The sequence below is a fragment of the Haliotis asinina genome, chromosome 1 (genome assembly GCF_037392515.1).
Source record: "Haliotis asinina isolate JCU_RB_2024 chromosome 1, JCU_Hal_asi_v2, whole genome shotgun sequence".
In the NCBI taxonomy this organism is placed as follows: Eukaryota; Metazoa; Mollusca; class Gastropoda; order Lepetellida; family Haliotidae; genus Haliotis; species Haliotis asinina.
Window position 1 is genome coordinate 85380711 of NC_090280.1, and position 19456 is coordinate 85400166.

Here is a 19456-nt window from a genome sequence, read left to right on the forward strand (position 1 = left end):
GCCTTTTTTACAATGTCAACCTTTTTCTATCAAACAATAGTATGATCTTAATTCTTTCTTGAAATAGTGGAGAGTTGGCGATTTCTCTTGCAGCTTATATTTATATATATGATGCTTGGCAAGTAGCAAATACGATGGAAAATATCACTAGTTTGGAAAGTGGATGCACAACCAACAAAATCACACCAGGAAGTGGTGAGTGGTTTTTTTTCAATCCATTGAGAGAGCTTTTCCCCAAAACGTTTTACAATTCCAGAGAAGGTGCAATATAGATTCAGGTTCACTCCCACAGAATGTGCAGAGATTATTATCAACAATATCAATTTTAATCAGATATTACTGGAAATATTCCATGAAGCTACCTACATTGCATCCATCTTAATTTGGCATCAGGGCTAGTCATGAAATGTTTTATGAAGATGTCGCTCCAGTTAATATTAATCATTTTCATCTAAGTTTCATCTTCCCATTTTTCGATGATTGTCATTTTTCCTTCACCTTCAGTGGTTTTAAAAATAATAGCTCTTTGATCCTTTTTTACATGAAAAACGATTATTCGTGTCTATGTTTCGTAAGGTTATCTAACATCACATTTGAGGGTTTTTTTTCAGTTCTGTAGCTTTGAGATATTTACTAACTGCTTTTACAATTCCATGAAATTCAGTAAAATTTATATTGTAAAATTTATGACAAAACTAGACAAGCACCATAAGGTTGCCACCATCAAACAGTAAACAATGAATATTAACAATATCATGTTCTTGTATTATTTTCTGTAGAAAGACTGCCGCCCATACTTACATTTCTGTCTTACAATAGAGGTTCCCTAAGAAAATCTTCGTAGGTATTTGGTATACTTTTATAGCTATAATTGGCAAAAGCATTCAGAGTATCATCTACCCAAAAGGTGTTCAGTGTAGATTTTGAAAGCTTGTGTAGAAAATCACCACCAAACCGTTTAAGGTTTAAATACTGTGTAAGTGATTCTATCAGCAGGTGTGTCTACTTTCTATCATAGTTTTGTTGTAGTAGTTTTGTAATCCGTGTTACTTTCAGGGCATCAACATAGGCATATATGTAGACCATGGAAAGCCCACCCCCGAAAGCTGGTCTACAAACTAGTATTCGTTTAAATTTGTTAGTTTTATTATCCCAGAGAAAACCAAATAACATTCTATTTAACTTAGTAGTTGGTGATGGAATTGGTGGCTTGAGGCCATGATGGGTAGTTGGTGACGGTACTGGTGGCTTGACGCTATGATGGGTAGTTGGTGACGGTACTGGTGGCTTGACGCTATGATGGGTAGTTGGTGATGGTACTGGTGGAATGACGCTATGATGGATAGTTGGTGACGGTACTGGTGGAATGACGCCATGATGGGTAGTTGGTGACGGTTCTTATGGCCTGAGGCCATGATGGGTAGTTGTTGGCGGTACCGATGGCTTGACGCCATGATGGGTAGTTGGTGATTGTACCAGTTGCTTGACGCCAGTTTGTCTGGTTGTTGATGGTACTGGTGGCTTGACGCCACAATGGGTAGTTGTCAACGGTACTGATGGCTTGACGCCATAATGGGTAGTTGTCAGTGGTACTGATGGCTTGAAGCCATGATGGGTAGTTGTTGGCGGTACTGATGGCTTGACGCCATGATGGGTAGTTGTCGACAGTACTGGTGGATTGACGCTATGATGGGTAGTTCTTGACGGTACAGGTAGATTGACGCTATGATGGGTAGTTGGTGACGGTACTGGTGGAATGACGCCATGATGGGTAGTTGGTGACGGTACTTATGGCCTGAGGCCATGATGGGTAGTTGTTGGCGGTACCGATGGCTTGAAGCCATGATGGGTAGTTGTTGGCGGTACTGATGGCTTGACGCCATGATGGGTAGTTGTCGACAGTACAGGTGGATTGACGCTATGATGGGTAGTTGTTGACGGTACAGGTAGATTGACGCTATGTTGGGTAGTTCTTGACGGTACCGGTGGCTTGACGCCATCATGGGTAGGTGTTGACGGTACTGGTGGCTTGACGTCATGATGGGTAGTTGGTGATGGTACTGGTACCTTTACTTCATGGTGGGTAGTGAGAGACGATAGAAGTGATTTGACGTCATGTGGATAGTGGGAGGCGACAGTTGTTCACTCATCACGAGGGGAACATGGATTGAGGTACCCTCGATGTTTGTTTATGTCCCTGAGTTCGAATGACGACATCTCAGTGTTAAATTTGAACTGTTTGAAGCATGGGTATCGGATCGTACACTTCAGCCAACCTGTGTGAATCAAACGATTCGCATCTTTCATCTTCCTGTTTATTACCGTAGTTATTGTCTTTATACTCGCCGCGATTTAATTCCCCTGCTTAATGTTCACAAAGACTACATTTGAACGTTTTGTTAAAATTTATTTTACTAATGTTCTCGTAGCCATCACTAGATTTTTCGACACAAGAAATACAGCTTTAGAGTTATCTCCCTTCCATCGATTTCCATTCGCAAAACATCGCTAATTTCCGTGTTCATGCGTCATTTCATAAAAAAAGAAACTACCACGAAGTACCGAATGAGTTGCTATTGGCAGCGGGGTACACTGAAATTCATGTTTGAGGTAAGATAATGGGTAATGAGAGATGGTCGTTTGATGCACATGTCGCTGGAAGCTACTTGGCAAATCCATGAAGTGACTTTGCCGATAACAACTACATTAAAGTAGTTTGTTGTCTTTCGATTTCTTAACACACACGCAATCTAGTTTTCGGTTTCTTAAACAACAGACAATCGTGATCTTGAGTAATACTCAACACACTAATATAATTTTTCAATTTCTCCTGTATTTGAACTGTCTAGCAGTAGTGTAAATCTTGTTTGGATGGACATAATATTTTTCTTTTATATACTTGCTACGAGGATTACTGGCAATACAAGAAGAAATTATAGTCGTCTTCAATTGCCTTTAAACTGACAACTTTTATGTTTATAATTACATTATCTAACTTTCTCAATTAGTAGTTCACGAGTTAAGCATCGGAATCGAGTTAAATCTACTCAGTACTTTCTTTTTACAACTTAACATGATCAACCGAATTCGGTACGGAAACTGATTTTAAAGGTACGAGTCTCATTCTAGTAAATGTTTGATGAATCTCGTGTAATACTAAGCACGCTTATACATCACAAAACGTGAAGCTTTGATATCGTGTGATCGACTTGTAAGTATATTTTAACAGACTGGAATATACTTATTCTGTCTACAATGGCTACTTGTTATCAGCTATGTTTTGAGTTAGACGCCATTATTACAACTATCATGTTTGATTAAACAGATAGATGTGACAAACAGCTTTATATGGCAACGTTGAAGCATGAAACGTGAAATATGAAACCTAGGTATTATATATCTGTGCATATATTTGTCTCAGGATCAAGTAAACTTTAATAAAAACACGGTCTTATGTTTCCATTATCGTCTTTTAAAACTAAAGACCTTATTGTCCTTATTGTGGTCGATAATACAGAAGCTGTGTCTCATGTCAGTAAATACTTGTTTAAATGGAAGCGACAAAACCTTTTCCGAATCCATAAGAAATGAATCGATTGTACACTTGAGCATATGTCGCGATACATGTTTGTTTTAACAGTATTATAGCTTTACGGTGTTGTCTGCAAGCATATCGAGTCTGGACCAGACAATCCAATGATTGTCACCATGCCATACAATGACAGCACGTGCTCAATCATCACTGTGAAATAGTGACGATACCAGGTGTTCGCAAAAAGGTGAGCGTATTCTTCCCCACCAATGGCACCCGTTATGAACATATGCAAATAAAGAGTCAGTTGTTCATCTGAAATGATTTGGGAACGTGTGGTTTTAGTCAAAATGGGGAATTGCATCGGACATGTACCGTAAGATTTCTTGAAACCTTACTGAAACCTAAAATGTTGTAACCTTAAGCTTGACAGATTGCATAGCCCGTTAGTTCTCTAGCATGCCGGGATCAAAATATTTTTCAATACTGTTTCAACGTCTCCTTCTTCACAGGCATAGACGGCTCTGTCGAAAAGGATCCACGGTATCGCCATTGGATTCCTGTTTCTCCTATCTTTACGGAACTCATAAATCATCTGAAAGAGAAGGGAGATCTTTTCCAGCTGGTTTTGTTGATACAATAAAGGAGATGGCATTGTTGAGTGTCATCCTGAGAAAAGACTAATTTTGAGTTAGTCTTCACCCATGTTGGTAGATGACTGACAGGATCGGCTGGTCAGACTCGCTGACATAATGGACACATGTCATCGTGTCCTGATTGCATACATCGATGTTCACGCCGTTGATGGCTGGATTGTCTGGTCCAGTATCGATAATAAACAGCCCGCCGCCATAGGGCTAGAATATTGCATTGTGCGACGTGGGGGAGCCTAGTGGTTAAAGCGTTCGATCTTCATGCCGAAGACCCAGGTTCGATTCCACCTATGGGTACTATGTGAAGCTCATTTTCTGGTGTTTAGGGTCGTGATATTGCTGTTGAATACCGCACTAGCAAACAAACAACAAGCAAACTGACAACCTCAAGAAAGACCAACTTCACTTCTTCAGCATCTCACCTTGAAATAATTCCGAGACAGATTCATCGTGGACACATTCTAATCAACATGTCACCACTGAGGACACAGTGCAATCAACTTCTCATCACGTTAGACGCCCTCGTATCTCCAGACCGTAGGGGGGTTCTGGGGGTAGGTGAGATCCTCCAACACTCCAGTCTCTATCCAATATCGATCAGGCCAGAATCCTCTCCCATAAGAATCAAACTACAGATTTGGCTTCTTTTCCATCTTCAGCGACGCTTTATCAGTCAGGGCCATCCTTCAAGCCTTACCCCAACCCCGAAGATTTTTTCTTCTTCTGAAGGAATGATGCAAAAGATTAATTGTGACTACACTGACTCGTACATTTGCAAAACCACCCACCCAAAAGAGAAGCCGGCATCAAACAAAGTCAGGGCGCCGCAGAACGAAAACTCCCAGGAGCCACAGAAATTCTGAATAACCTTGATCAACAGAGACCAGTGGCATTACTTCCCATCTGCATGTGAAGATCTTTCAAGCGATCCACTCTTCGATAATTAGCATACGTCTGCTACTAGCTTCATCCAGTTATGTGTTCTGCTTCTGTTTTGGACCTATCTTGACATAGCTGTAATCACCAAACGTATAAGTGTAGAAATTCTCAATCAAAACTTTGATGCAGTGGACCTGGTAGCCTAGTGGTTAAAGCGTACACTCGTCACGCTGAAGGTTTGGGCTCGCTTCCCCACATGGGTACAATGTGTGAAGTTCATCTGTAGTTCCCCCTGTGTTATATTTCAGGTATTTAGCTAAAAGGCCACGTGAAACTATTCTCACTCGGTCAAACGGTCTTTATATGACTAAACCAGGATTTGTTCTTGTTGCCGTTGTACCTTTTCTTATTTGCTCACTGACTTTTAGAATGCACGCGAGTGAGTTTAGTTTTACGACGCTTTTATCAATAGTCCAGCACTACATCGCTTCGACTCCTCATATTGGCTAAATATGTGAAAGTCATTTCTGGTGTCCCTGGCCTTGATACTGTAATTGCTAAAATCGCCGTAAAACTAAACTCACTCACTCACTCATCTTTGAGAGACATGTCTAAATGCATCATAACATCTTCGTAGTTTTTTACTACTTTGTGTTGCATGGATTACAGTGTGAATGACAATTAGACTTGTATTGTTTTCTAGATCTTGACTTTAGCATTTGTCTGGTGACAGCTTTGAATGAACTTTTATGGAAGCCAAACTGCATTCTTAAATTTGTAGTTTAACTCCTTGTGTTGCAGCTGAGGTTTGGTAAAGGAAGAATAATTCCTACACACGTGTTATATGCGAGATAGAAGAGCAAATTCGCACTGAAGAATCGCCATTATCGTTGCTATTTATTCGGTACAGGCCTAACTGTTTGAAACTTCGAGCGCACACAGCTTCAACGTCCACTAACGAGATACCTATTGGTGTAAACATTATAACGATACGTAATAACAGGGCTGTAGATCATCGCTGGTAAGAGCCATTGTTACATCACAAATAAAACACAATTATCTTACCTCAGCTTTCGTTAGTTAATACTCGACCAAAGCGGAAGTTCACCAGTAGATGTTTTCACTTGCTGTGCACATGCGCACAGCGAGTCTAAAATTAACGTGAAACCAACGAATGGAGACCGCCATTGTACATGGACGGAAGCAAGCTTAAGATCATATCTCTTGGTGATGCTGTTGGTTGAATCAAACATCTATCGAAGAAGGATATTTTTGGTCTCAAAATGTTTTAAATTCAACAGAAGAGAAAATAGGAGCTATTGCGAAAAGTTACTCTTCACTGAAAGAAAACTGGATTCTGATGAAAAGATCTAATTGATAAAATAATTGATAAAATATTCATATTGTCAGTTAATCTATTTAATAGTTAATTATGATGCGAGTTGGTCGAGGTAATCTGGAATGTAGAAGGAGTTACAGAAGAAGATAGGCGGGAGATAGTGAGTGAATTTATTTGTACGCCGCACTCAGCATTATTCCAGCTGTATGGCGGCGGTCTGGAAATAATGGACAATGGCCCAGACAATCCAGTGATCAACAACATTAGCATCGATCTACACAACTGAGATACGATGACATGTGTCAACCAAGTCAACGAACCTGACTACCCGATCCCGTCAGTCGCCTCTTACGACAAGCATAAGTTACCGAAGTTCAATTCTATCCCGGATCTTCACAGGTCCATACAGTCATTCGAACAAAACAGGTGTCATTTCATTTATTATCAATAGTGCAGTGTGTTACACGTGATCTGATGTGGAGTGTGTGACTGAGATAAAACTGAACGTCACCTCGGCAATATTTTCGGCCACATTGCAACGAGATATTGTGGAAAGGAAAACAGCAAAATAAGGTAGACCTTTTGGAGCAGATAAGTTTTCATAAATGATTTGAATGCTGAATATGGTGCTGCAGTTCCATTTCGTGACTGTATGGAACACAAAGGATGTTTGGCCAAACCTAATAGTTTGAGTGCACACGACATGAGGAAGACAACGTTAGTTGGGATGATAAAAGGGTCGACGTAAAATGTTTCAGGTATGGTAGCAGGAGTGAGTGAGTACCGTTTTACGCCGCCTTTAGCAATATTCCAGCAGTATCACGACGAGAGACACCAGAAACGGGTTTCACACATTGTGTCGATGTGAGTAACTGAACCTGGGTCTTCGGCGTGACGACCGAACGTGTTAACCACCTGGCTATCCCACAGGTAGGCAGTACGAGGTGATGGGGTGTGAGGGGAGCGGGTATAGATGGAATTAGATAAAAGAGGACAGCCATGTCGCAGGTGTAGGGAATGATAAAGAGCAAGTACGGCAAAATTCGGGTAAAACATTTGTTAACGCTCCAGGTCAAGAAAGTACAAAGAACACAGATCGATAGTAAACTCCAGAGATTGATGATTTTCTTGCATGGCATATTTCAAATTCATGGCAATGGGAATTTATCCTTTCACATGAAACACCAGTACATCAGTGTCTGAAAACGAGATCAACGTGAGCACATTGAAATCACAATGTGCTAATGATAGCGAGTTCTCTCTGTGCGAGGGCACATATCTTACAACATCAAATTTACACACTGCATAGATAGATAGATAGATAGATAGATAGATAGATAGATAGATAGGTAGGTAGGTAGGTAAGTAGGTAGGTAGGTATGTAGATAGGCCTCATCTTTACATGTTAACTATTTTAAGGGTGGTAATAGCAAGCTTGTTTATAATGGGGGGGAAGAGGGGGAGGCTTCTGTGGCTCAGTGGAAAGTGGTTCGACGCAGTTGGGATACGATGGCATGTGCCATTTCTTGCTGTTACCCAGATTGGAGGTTGGAAACAAAGCGACAAGTTTAGAAGTAGCTCATTTAGGCCGCTTTTAGCATTATTTCAGAAATATCACGGCACAGGGAACCACAAATATACTTCACACATCTTACACCATGACGAACGAACGCTGTATACACTAAGCTATCCAGCCGTCCCGTCCGACATGGTACTCAGTTCAAAAGCGCCAATTTTGCCGATGTGACGTAAAGCCCAACACACACGCTCAAGCTCACGCTCACGCACACGCACACCAGGCGCTCTCGCGCTCTGTTTATGAAGCGCTAAATTCTATTTCGTGACTTCTCACGGCGGTTCGTTAATTTCTTGGATCAGTGTGCAGTGGAGTTTCATTCTGAACTCTCCGGAAAGAATACAACCAAATCTGTCTGTGTGGCTCGATAAAATGTCTTTAAACACATTCATAACGCAATAAGACCAATCAAGACCAACGGCTTCAATTAATATTTTCCGGCTTAATTCAAGAATCTGCAAATTCAAATTCAATTATGGGGATAACATATAAAGAAATGACGTCCGAAATGGACGAAAAAACTGTTTGCGTGATGTCGCTTCAGAGACCGTCCGACATACAAGTGACATGACGTGTTCACTGGATTTTATGGAAGCTTCATGATCTCATCCTCGTCAACACGACGACGATCGTTGATCCTTAAACTGAGTGAGTGAGTTCATTGTTTATATCACTTTCAGCAATATTCCAGCAACATTACACCAGACAACACCAAAAGTGGTCTGCGCACATTGTTCCCATATGCGAAAATGGAACCAGGATTGTGACTGGTCCTCGGTGTGACGACTTAATGCTTTAAGCACAAAGCTTGCAAAACGCACCTTGAATAAACACACGTACCATCACCACTACACACTACCCGAATAAACACCCTTGCCATCATGTACACACACACACACACACACGCACACTCTCTCTCTGTCTCTCTCTCTCTCTCTCTCTCCCACACACACACACACTACCTGAATAGACATCCTTGTCGTCACACACACGTGCGCGCGCACACACACACGTACACTGCCTGAATAAACATCCTAAACATCATGGACACACACACACACACGCACACGCACACGCACACACACACACTACCCGAGTGAATACCTTTGTCGTCATGCACGCACACACACTACCCGAATAAACACCCTTGTCATCATGCATACACACTCTGCCCGAATATAATACCATGTCACCCGAACATACCATCCCAATAAACAACTACACACACGCGCACATGTACTACATGTACCCATAACCCAAATAAACACCCGAACAGTCATCTCCTTTTCTATCAGTCGACACCGTGAAGGTCATATAAGCGACTATGCCTGTAAGAGGCGACTAACGGGATCGGGTGGGATCGGGTGGGATTTGGTTGACACATGTCATAGGTTCCCAGTTGCGCACATATGGATGTTCAAGCTGTTGATCACTGGATTGGCTTGTCCATTATTGTTTTGTATTGTCGATTATTTACATACTGTCGCCATATAGCTGGACTATCGCTGAGTACGGCGTAAAACTAAACTCATGATCACTCTCTCACTCTGCAAGCTGTATACTCTACACTCTACATTTATAGCATACACTTATCACAGAAGACGATTGGGACCACCTAATAACAGACACTATTCACCTGTAATCGTGAGTGAGTTTAGTTTTACGCCGCACTCAGCAATATTCAAGCTATATGGCGGCGGTCTGTAAATAATCAAGTCTGGACCAGACAATCCAGTGAACAACAACATGAGCATCGATCTACACAATTGGGAACCGATGACATGTGTCAACCAAGCCAGTGAGTCTGACCACCCGATCCCGTTAGTCGCTTCTTACAAGCATGGGTTGCAAAATATTCTAACAAGCCAGTGATCAACAACATGAGCATCGATCTGCACAATTAGGAACCGATGACATGTGTCAACCAAGTCAGCGAGCCTGACCACCCGATCCCAGTTACGACAAGCCTAGTCGCCTTTTATGGCAAGCATGGGTTGCTGAAGGCCTGTTCTACCCCGAGACCTCCTGTAATCGTGCCCCGTTGGGGTATGGGATGCAAGTGGATAAAGCGATCTCCTCAAGCCGACGACCCGGAATCGATTAACCACATGGATAAGCCTAAACTAGGCTACCCTACTCACCCCTAACTTGTTAACCATATTACTGTCAATGGGAACAGAAGACTTCAATGTCACAAATTCCATGATTTTATCCTTAGGCTATCAAGTTAATAATCATAATAATGTTATTAACATTAACATAACCGACGCAATGGTGATTATCATCAATAATAATATCGGTCGTGTGTCCGTCGCAAATAAATAAATGCACTCAAATTCAAGGTTCTATCAAAAAGCAAGATAGACTGTAAAGCCGAACACAAGGAAAACAGTTTCTGCAAAGATGCCTCATTCGTGAACAATTTAGGTCATTTCAGGTACACCGAACATTGTCCTCGAATCGGTTAAAACACGTGGAAACACGGGGAATTTCTCAGTCGGTTCTCGAATGCTACAAATCGCAAAAACGCAGCCGCACGTGCAAGGCAGGTGCATTGAGGAAGTCGTGGGTCGCAACTTGTGGGTTTGTATGGACAAGTTGTATGCTGGTCAGACATGTCCAACTTCGTCGTTGTCGGATTTCTGACGCTGCTTCTGCAGGTAAGTAATAATTAATTCCTTTTTTAATTAATTATTTACATATGAACCGTTAGTTGGTGTGGAGGTTTGAGCCCCAAACTGAATGAGTTCCACCCGTACCCCCACCCCCATCAAAAACAAAAATTACAAACTCAGTTGCATTCCTCACCCTAAATATACATTCAGTAAGCTAGAACAGTTACAAAAGGCAATAAAATGACGTTATTTCAGTGTTAGAATATTACACCGGAGAACGACTCCTTTGGAGCAAATTTACTACGCAAAATGACGGAGGTACAGGCTCTTTCCAGGCTATTTCTGGTGTCCCCTGCCGTGATACTGCTGGAATACCACTTAAAGCGGAGTAAAGCCTTACTGACTCCAACAGAATGCGTACATCATAGTGTATCCTTTCTTGAAAGATGTTTTTGTGCTTCATCTGGACAAAGGTCCAGCGTTCAAACTGAAACATGACGGATGAAGGACGGTGAAACACTTGGTGAATCATTTTTGGAGGACCACTACTCAGTTTTCAGAATTTTGAACTCATCATGAATAAACATGCCAATCGTCAACTGACATTCACCTGTTTTAATGCCGTATATATTGCTGGGGCACCAGTAATTAATGTCCGTCAAGCGAGGGGGACAGGTTCGATTCCCTCGTGGGTACATTACCTACAGTAAATTCCTTATTCCGGGATATTGGTAAAATCCTTGCTCATCTACTGTAGAGTGTTAAACAACACTCGAGCAAAACAGTGAAATATTACTCCGAAGACGTGTAGAATATGCCTTCGGCAACCCATTCTTGCCACAAAAGGCGACTATGCTTGTCTTAAGAGGATCGCGGTGGTCAGGTTCCCCGACATGGTTGAAACATGTCATCGGTTCCCAAATGTGCTGATCGATGCTCATGCTGTTGATCACTGTTTTGTCTGGTCAAGACCGTTATATACAAACCGCTGCCATAAACTGCAATATTCACTCACATTACTCCGAAAAATAACTTATCCAATGTCATTCGTTACCTGTGAGTAGTCGATTGGGATAGTTATGCAACCTTTCCCATTAACGGGGTTTCAGCTAATTATTGTTATGGACAGTATGAACTTTTCCGAGAGCTATCTGCACTAGTCTGTTAACTTGTCCTTTTTTCGATACTGCGTGTCAGTTTCATTTTTCCAGTAGTTCTCCATGGTAAGAATTCCTCGCGTTCCCCCATCCCAAATAACATTTATTTATTAATACATACTAAAATTAACAAAACATAGCACAACAATTACTAGGCTACTCAAAAAATGACTAAAAGCCCCCAAAATAAGTAGAATGTATGGGGTTGAACCATTTAGTATTGCCAATTTATCTGCGGAAGAAAGAGTATCGGGAGAAGGGAAGAAACTCGTTCCGGTCACCAGATAAGGAAGGTGGTCAGACTCGCTGACTTGGTTGACACATGTCATCGGTTCCCAATTGCGCAGATCGATGCTCATGTTGTTGATCACTGGCTTTTTAGATTATTTTGCAACCCATGCTTGTAAGAAGCGACTAACGGGGTCGGGTGGTCAGACTCACTGGCTTGGTTGACACATGTCACCGGTTCCCAATTGTGCAAATCGATGCTCATGTTGATCAGTGGGTTATCTTATCCAGACTAGATTATTTACAGACCGCCGCCATATAACTTGAATATTGCTGAGTGCGGCGTAAAACTAAACTCGCTCGCCCAAAGCGAACTCATTTAACTCATCTTTCCTTCCAGGTCCGACAGTCTCACCTGTTGTATCTCCGATCAGCTAGAATCCTAAATGAAGCTGCAGCTCGAGTAACGTGCTCCGGTTATTCTGTATTGCCTTCCAAACTCATGGTGGCCAAACAGCTCCATCCACTCCAGGGCTCGCTCATCCTGAAGCCCCAATGTGATGGCGGCGCAGATGCCTATAAACCCATCATACCAGTTGGGAAGATCTTCAATGTTTACTACAAGGGGGACCACTCTTTAAGATGCCTTTTCAAGAAGGGTACAGCTTATACACTGGATATTCAAGTTGTTGCATTTGGGTCTGTCGTTGTCGGGACGTTGACAGTCTCCTGCCCGTTAAAAATGGTGACAGCCAAGGTCAATCCTAATCCATTTCCACCGTATAATTTGAATTACAAATCTGGGTCGATGCCGGCCTCAATCGTTGGTATTAAATGCAACTATGACAGTTCCGTGGATTTGACTTTCCTACCCCAAAAAAGGAAGAAAATATTGTTGGTATCGTGTTTCAAGGTCAAGTTCACATATACTGTTGAAACAACTGCAGTAAAATCACGTGCTGTGTTAGACGCTGATCCATTCACGAATTGTGTATTTCGATCCGACATACCGTCTGTCCGAAATGGCGCCACCAAATGGAAAAGAGATGCCAAAACTATTAAAGGTATTGAAGTGTCCATCTTTGATTTTTCAACGTTGGCTTGTGAAGGTACAGGTGTGATCGTCCCTTGCAAACCTCCTCCCCCAACGACAACCACAACTCCTGTTCCAACTACAGAGAAATTTACAACTCAGAAATTCACGACACAGCAATGGACGACGGAAGGTTTTACAACGGAGCCTACGCCTGAAGAAACTACTCCAGGGCCTACTACAACGGAAGACTTTCCCACGGAACCATCAACCACACAAACTACAAGACCAACTACGTCCAAAGCCACAACCCCCAAGGCCACTTCTCCCAAACCCAAACCAACCACTCCCAAGGTCACTTCTCCCAAACCCAAACCAACCACCCCCAAGGTCACTTCTCCCAAACCCAAACCAACCACCCTCAAGGCCACCACTCCCAAGCCAACCGCTCCTAAACCAACCACTCCCAAGGCCACCGCGCCCAAGCCAACCACCCCCAAGGCCACTACGCCCAAGCCAACCACACCCAAACCAACCCCTCCCAAGGCCACCACACCCAAACCAACCACCCTCAAGGTCACTACTCCCAAGCCAACCACCCCCAAACCAACAACGCCCAAGCCAACCACCCCCAAACCAACCACTCCAAAGGCCACCACGCCCAAACCAACCACCCCCAAGGCCACCACTCGCAAACCAACCACTCCCAAACCAACCACCCCCAAGGCGACAACCCCCAAACCAACCACCCCCAAGGCCACCACTCCCAAGCCAACCACCCCCAAGGCCACCACTCCCAAACCAACCACTCCCAAGGCCACCACTCCCAAGCCAACCACCCCCAAACCAACCACGCCCAAACCAACCAGTCCCAAGCCAACCACCCTCAAGGCCACCACTCCCAAGCCAACCACCCCCAAACCAACCACTCCAAAGGCCACCACTCCCAAACCAACCACTCTCAAGGTCACCACTCGCAAACCAACCACTCCCAAACCAACCACCCCCAAGGCCACCTCTCCCAAGCCAACCACACCCAAGGCCACCACTCCCAAACCAACCACCACCAAGGCCACCACTCCCAAACCAACCACCCCCAAGGCGACAACCCCCAAACCAACCACCCTCAAGGCCACCACTCCCAAACCAACCACACCCAAGGCCACCACCCCCAAACCAACCACCCCCAAGGCCACTACTCGCAAACCAACCACCCGCAAACCAACCACCCCCAGGGCCACCACGCCCAAACCAACCACCCTCAAGGCCACTACTCCCAAACCTACCACCCCCAAGGCCACCACCCCCAAGGCCACCACTCCCAAGCCTACCACTCCCAAGCCAACCACCCCCAAGGCCACCACTCCCAAGCCTACCACTCCCAAGCCAACCGCCCCCAAGGCCACCACTCCCAAACCAACCATCCCCAAGGCCACCACTCCCAAACCAACCACACCCAAGGCCACCACTCCCAAACCAACCACACCCAAGGCCACCACTCCCAAACCAACCAGCCCCAAGGCCACCACTCCCAAACCAACCAGCCCCAAGGCCACCACTCCCAAACCTACCACCCCCAAGGCCACCACTCCTAAACCAACCAGCCCCAAGGCCACCACTCCCAAACCAACCACACCAAAGGCCACCACTCCCAAACCAACCAGCCCCAAGGCCACCACTCCTAAACCAACCACCCCCAAGGCCACCACTCCCAAACCAACCACGCCCAAACCAACCACTCCCAAGGCCACCACCCCCAAGGCCACCCCTCCCAAACCAACCACCCCCAAGGCCACCACACCCAAACCAACCACTCCCAAGGCCACCACCCCCAAGGCCACCACTCCTAAACCAACCACCCCCAAGGCCACCACTCCTAAACCAACCACCCCCAAGGCCACAACCCCCAAACCAACCACCCCCAAAGCCACCACTCCCAAACCAACCACCCCCAAGGCCACCACTCCCAAACCAACCACTCCTAAGGCCACCACCCCCAAGGCCACCACCCCCAAGGCCACCCCTCCTAAACCAACCACCCCCAAACCAACCACTCCCAAACCAACCACCCCCAAGGCCACCACTCCCAAACCAACCACACCCAAGGCCACCACCCCCGAACCAACTACCCCCAAACCAACCATGCCGAAGGCCACCCCGCCACCACCCGGTTTTACTCTGAACAAAGCAGCAACATGGATATCCTGTTCTGGTAGTCTGTATGGAGCATCTGCAATATATTTCTCCCAGAATCTCCACCCCCTCCATAAACTCCTTGTACTCAGACCCAGCTGCAGGGGTGGGTCTGACATAAATGCACTTCCTGCATATCGGAATGTGTATTACACAGGAGCGGAAAATAGATGTCTCTTCCGGATCCAAGGACCCCTCTATACAATTCGGTTTGACGTTTTGGCATATGGTACACGCTCCATCGGGCACCTTGATTTCCACTGTATCGCACAACCTCTCTCAGAAACACCAGATAAACCGAGTATATTCCCACCATACCCGCTGCGAATAATCCCCAATCTCATTCAAAACGTTGACATTGACTGCAGTAAGAAGGATTCCATCACCATTCAGCTGCTTCCTCAACGATCGAGTGTCGTCGTTGGTTTGAAATGTCAAGACTCCACCAAAACATTCGTCGTCAATAACAAACCTGTTGACGTGAAGATCTGGAAGAAGGCATCAGACAAACGGTCGAAATGTGTTTTCAGAAATGATGTCGGCATACAACCAGGCGTTAAGACACCAAAACTGAACGTTCCTGTGCATTTTTTCAAACTGGTAGATTTCAGTTATCTGGGCACCGGTAGCATTGAGCCCTGCAATGAAAATCCGGACAAGTTCATCTTGGACGTAAGCTCTCAGTGCGGACGGTCGACGTCAGATGCAGCCTGGGTCACCGGCATAAGTGACGTTGACGCTGACTTCCTAGCTGTTTGCAAGTCTGGAAATGTGTTCAAATTCCACAACGCCAACGGCGATCGCGTCAACTACCGCCTGCCTGTCCACTTCAGTGGTGATGCCTCGTCAAAATGCGTCTTCAACAGGAAAGGAAATTCCCAAGTCTACGTCATCACTGTGAAAGCAAGTTGGGGCGAGGGCAGTAACTTGATCCACAAAAGCAACAGAGAGTACCAGGTACGTAAACACACTTTTTACTGAAAACGACTGAATATCGTCTGTCACGACGGAAAAGGGAAGCATTAGATTGCATCTGTTTTCGGCTCGAACAAAACTGGGTAGCGTGTCTACTAAACGAAATCCAACATTTTGTTCTTAATTTGTTAATTTGTCTTGAGCATCTAAAAGGGTTAGGGCAGCCTAGAGCTTCAGCGTTCCTTGCTCGCTCATCAAGCTGAAGACCTAAGTTCTATTCCCCCATGCAAACTATGCGTAAACATGTCCCCCGCCTTGCTAACAGATTGATAAAAGCATCGTAGAATTCATTTACCTTATGCTTGTAAATGTGATGAACGGGATCATGTGGTCAAAGAAATCTGATCATACTTAGACTCGGCATATTTCACTGTTGTTCAAGGAACCCAGTGATATCCCAAATGCTATTGATTTAGACATGTTTCTTCCTGAATTCCCATGTAACATGTCCAATCTGCTGTGGTACGGATCATAATATGATTTGAATCATTAAACTAACAGAAACAACTAGCTTTCTGTCCAGTCCAAGACACTTCCAAGACTGTTCATTTATACTTTTTTTCATCTTGTACAGTTTATTCAGCAGGTATACAATTGATAATCAACGATTGGTTTCATCTGGTTTCTTCCGTTCGAAGGTGACGTGTGTTTATGGCAGTCGAGGTTCAGACGACACTCGAATCCAAAGTATTTCTGACCGGTTGATCGCCGCAAAGACCATGCAGGAGAACAAGGGCCCAGACAGCGTGTCCACCATTCAGCTGGAGGTTGTGGATGTATTGGGCGCGCCGGTCACCTTCATGCCACAGGGAAGGAAGGTCAAGTTGAGCGCCAAGAGTAAAGGTGAAGGACGCGAACTGGGCATCAGAACGATCGGATGTGACGCCATCGGTAGGTAGTATTAATAATGAAGTGAATTAAGCTAATTATCCCCATGGCCACATCTTCACCAACATTGAGGCAATATTTTTTTGGTCAAAAGGGATCGTGACTCTGACTCAATTTCTATTCCATCATGGGCAATATGTGTGGCGCCCCTTGCAGACGTGATAGTGTCGGAATGTTGATAAAAACGGCGTAAAACTGAACTAGCTTACTCTAATAAAATCCGCATAAATGTCTTCCATTGAAGACTTTGAGTGCATGTAATGGTATTAGTAGACACGTTTACAAACTAATGTCAGAAGTACACAAATAGAGCTTATGGGCATTATTTGACTGGAACGGAACGTCACGCCGGAGACCCGGGTTCGATTCCCCACATGGGTACAATGTGTGAAGCCCATTTTCTGGTGTCCCCGGCCGTGACATTGCTGGAATATTGCTAAAAGCGGCGTAAACCTGAAACTCGCTCATTCACTCACTGGAACGGAACGTGTTTAACAGGCAAGAAAATGTAATTATCAGTAATACGCAAGCGTCACTTCACTAAGTGGCCATGACGTTATGTGACGTAAGTTCAGTGGTCACGAGGGAGGCATGGGAGGATAAACAAACATCCAGGGTACATCAACCCATGGACCCCGAGGGACTAGTGAACAACGTATTTACCTTACCTTTCTTACATATCTTACCGAACACCTCAATGTTAATTTTGCAGACGACACAAAACAGATTTTGCATTCGGAAACATCGGTACTTTCCGTGCATCATGTTATTCGAGATAAAAAAGGTACTTCCACGAGGTACCGAATAAGTTGCCATTGGCAGCGGAGTATATTGAAATGTACCTCGCTTTTAAGTGGAGTGCATTGGCAAAGCGCTTATCTATTATTTTCAATCAGAAAACTTATGTGCGAGGTAAGATAAATAGTGTTCAAACTACAAAAGATAAGTACAGTGATTCAAGTCAAGGTGACTGGCAAAGCATGCAATTATTTTTCCGCATGCTTCGTGATCAAGAATAGGCCACGCGCTATCACGGACCATGTTCTGATTGGCAGCTAACAGAATGAGCGTTCTTTATGTTGTCCTTGTGTTAATTTATGTGAGAAGTCTTTAAGCTGACGTTGACCTATGTTTTACCTTATTCCTTTAAATTCAATATTCCCTGTTTACTGCCTGTGTTATTGCGGTAGAGGTTTTTATTTCTGACGTTAATGACGTCGTTTGAGTGGCAATTGAGTAAACTGTGTAAATGCATTTGGCGCTTTTCTTACCCGAAAAAAAGTCAGTTATTGAAGTTAGGTATGTATTCAACCAGATTCGTGTTTATGTCGACCCGTGAAGGTCCGAATTAGGATGTTAACCTTGAGTAACCTATGCTTGTAAGACGACTAACGGGATCATGCCATCGATTTGCAATTGCATAGGTGGATGCTCATGCTGTTAATCATTGGATTGTCTGGTCCACACTCGATTATTTACAGACCGCTGCCATTCAGCTGAAATATTGAGTGCGGCGTGAAACTAACTCAGTCAATTATGTTTATGTCAAACAGGAACGAAGACAAAGGCCAGGTATGCCGTAATCCGCGCAGGATGTGGGGACGGGCTGATATTCAAGAAGAACGAGGGATTTACAACAAATGGTCTCACAGCCACTAGCCCATACTTCAAGGTCTTCGCCATGCGCGATGACAATTTGGTGAAATTCGAGTGCAATTTTACAATGTGCGCCACCAAATGTGACGGTAGTTCCTGCAGCGTCAGTAGACAACGACGGGATGTTCTGGGAGACAACACCGGCATCGAACATGCATACACAAGGACCATCAGACTATTGTAATTGGGTAGGCCATAAAGGTCGGGAAAGGAACCTGTTCTGTTGAGTCATTATTCCTGGCAGTGGTGGTGGGGCAGCCCAGTGGTTAAACCATTCGCTCGTCAGACCAAAGACCCGGGTTCGATTCCCAACGCGAGTTAAAAAACCGTGAAAATCGGGTTAGAATTGATCTTCAGCAGCCCATGCTTGTCGTAGGAGGCGCCTAACGGGATTGGGTGGTCAGGGTCGCTGACTTGGTTGACACATGTCATCGGTTCCTAATTGCACAGATCGATGCTGATGATCACTGGATTGTCTGGTCCAGACTCAATTTAGACAACCGCCACATAGCTGGAATATTGCTGAGTGCGGCATAAAACTAACCTCACCCACTTAATTCCGTCCCTTAAGTTCGCCAGGAACCTATTTGTATTTCGATATTTTCCCGTTTGCCCGAGAAGGTTTGTAAACACAACACCCGTTCCTCATAATATTGCTAAAATAGTGAGGTAATATTTAACGTCACATTGGCAATATTTCACCTCACCTCACCTCACCTAACTCTTGTAACA

At 44.4% G+C, this 19456-nt stretch overlaps 1 protein-coding gene across 1 annotated transcript; it reads left to right on the top strand.

The window, feature by feature from the left end:
* Positions 1 to 10476: 10476 nt before the first annotated feature.
* On the top strand, positions 10477 to 18938 carry LOC137298513 (uncharacterized). Its single transcript, XM_067830809.1, has 4 exons — positions 10477 to 10639; positions 12380 to 16162; positions 16819 to 17071; positions 18622 to 18938. The coding sequence occupies exons 1-4, from the start codon at positions 10595 to 10597 to the stop codon at positions 18906 to 18908; spliced, it is 4368 nt and encodes a 1455-aa protein (XP_067686910.1). The 5' UTR covers positions 10477 to 10594; the 3' UTR covers positions 18909 to 18938.
* The last annotated feature ends 518 nt before the right edge of the window (positions 18939 to 19456 follow it).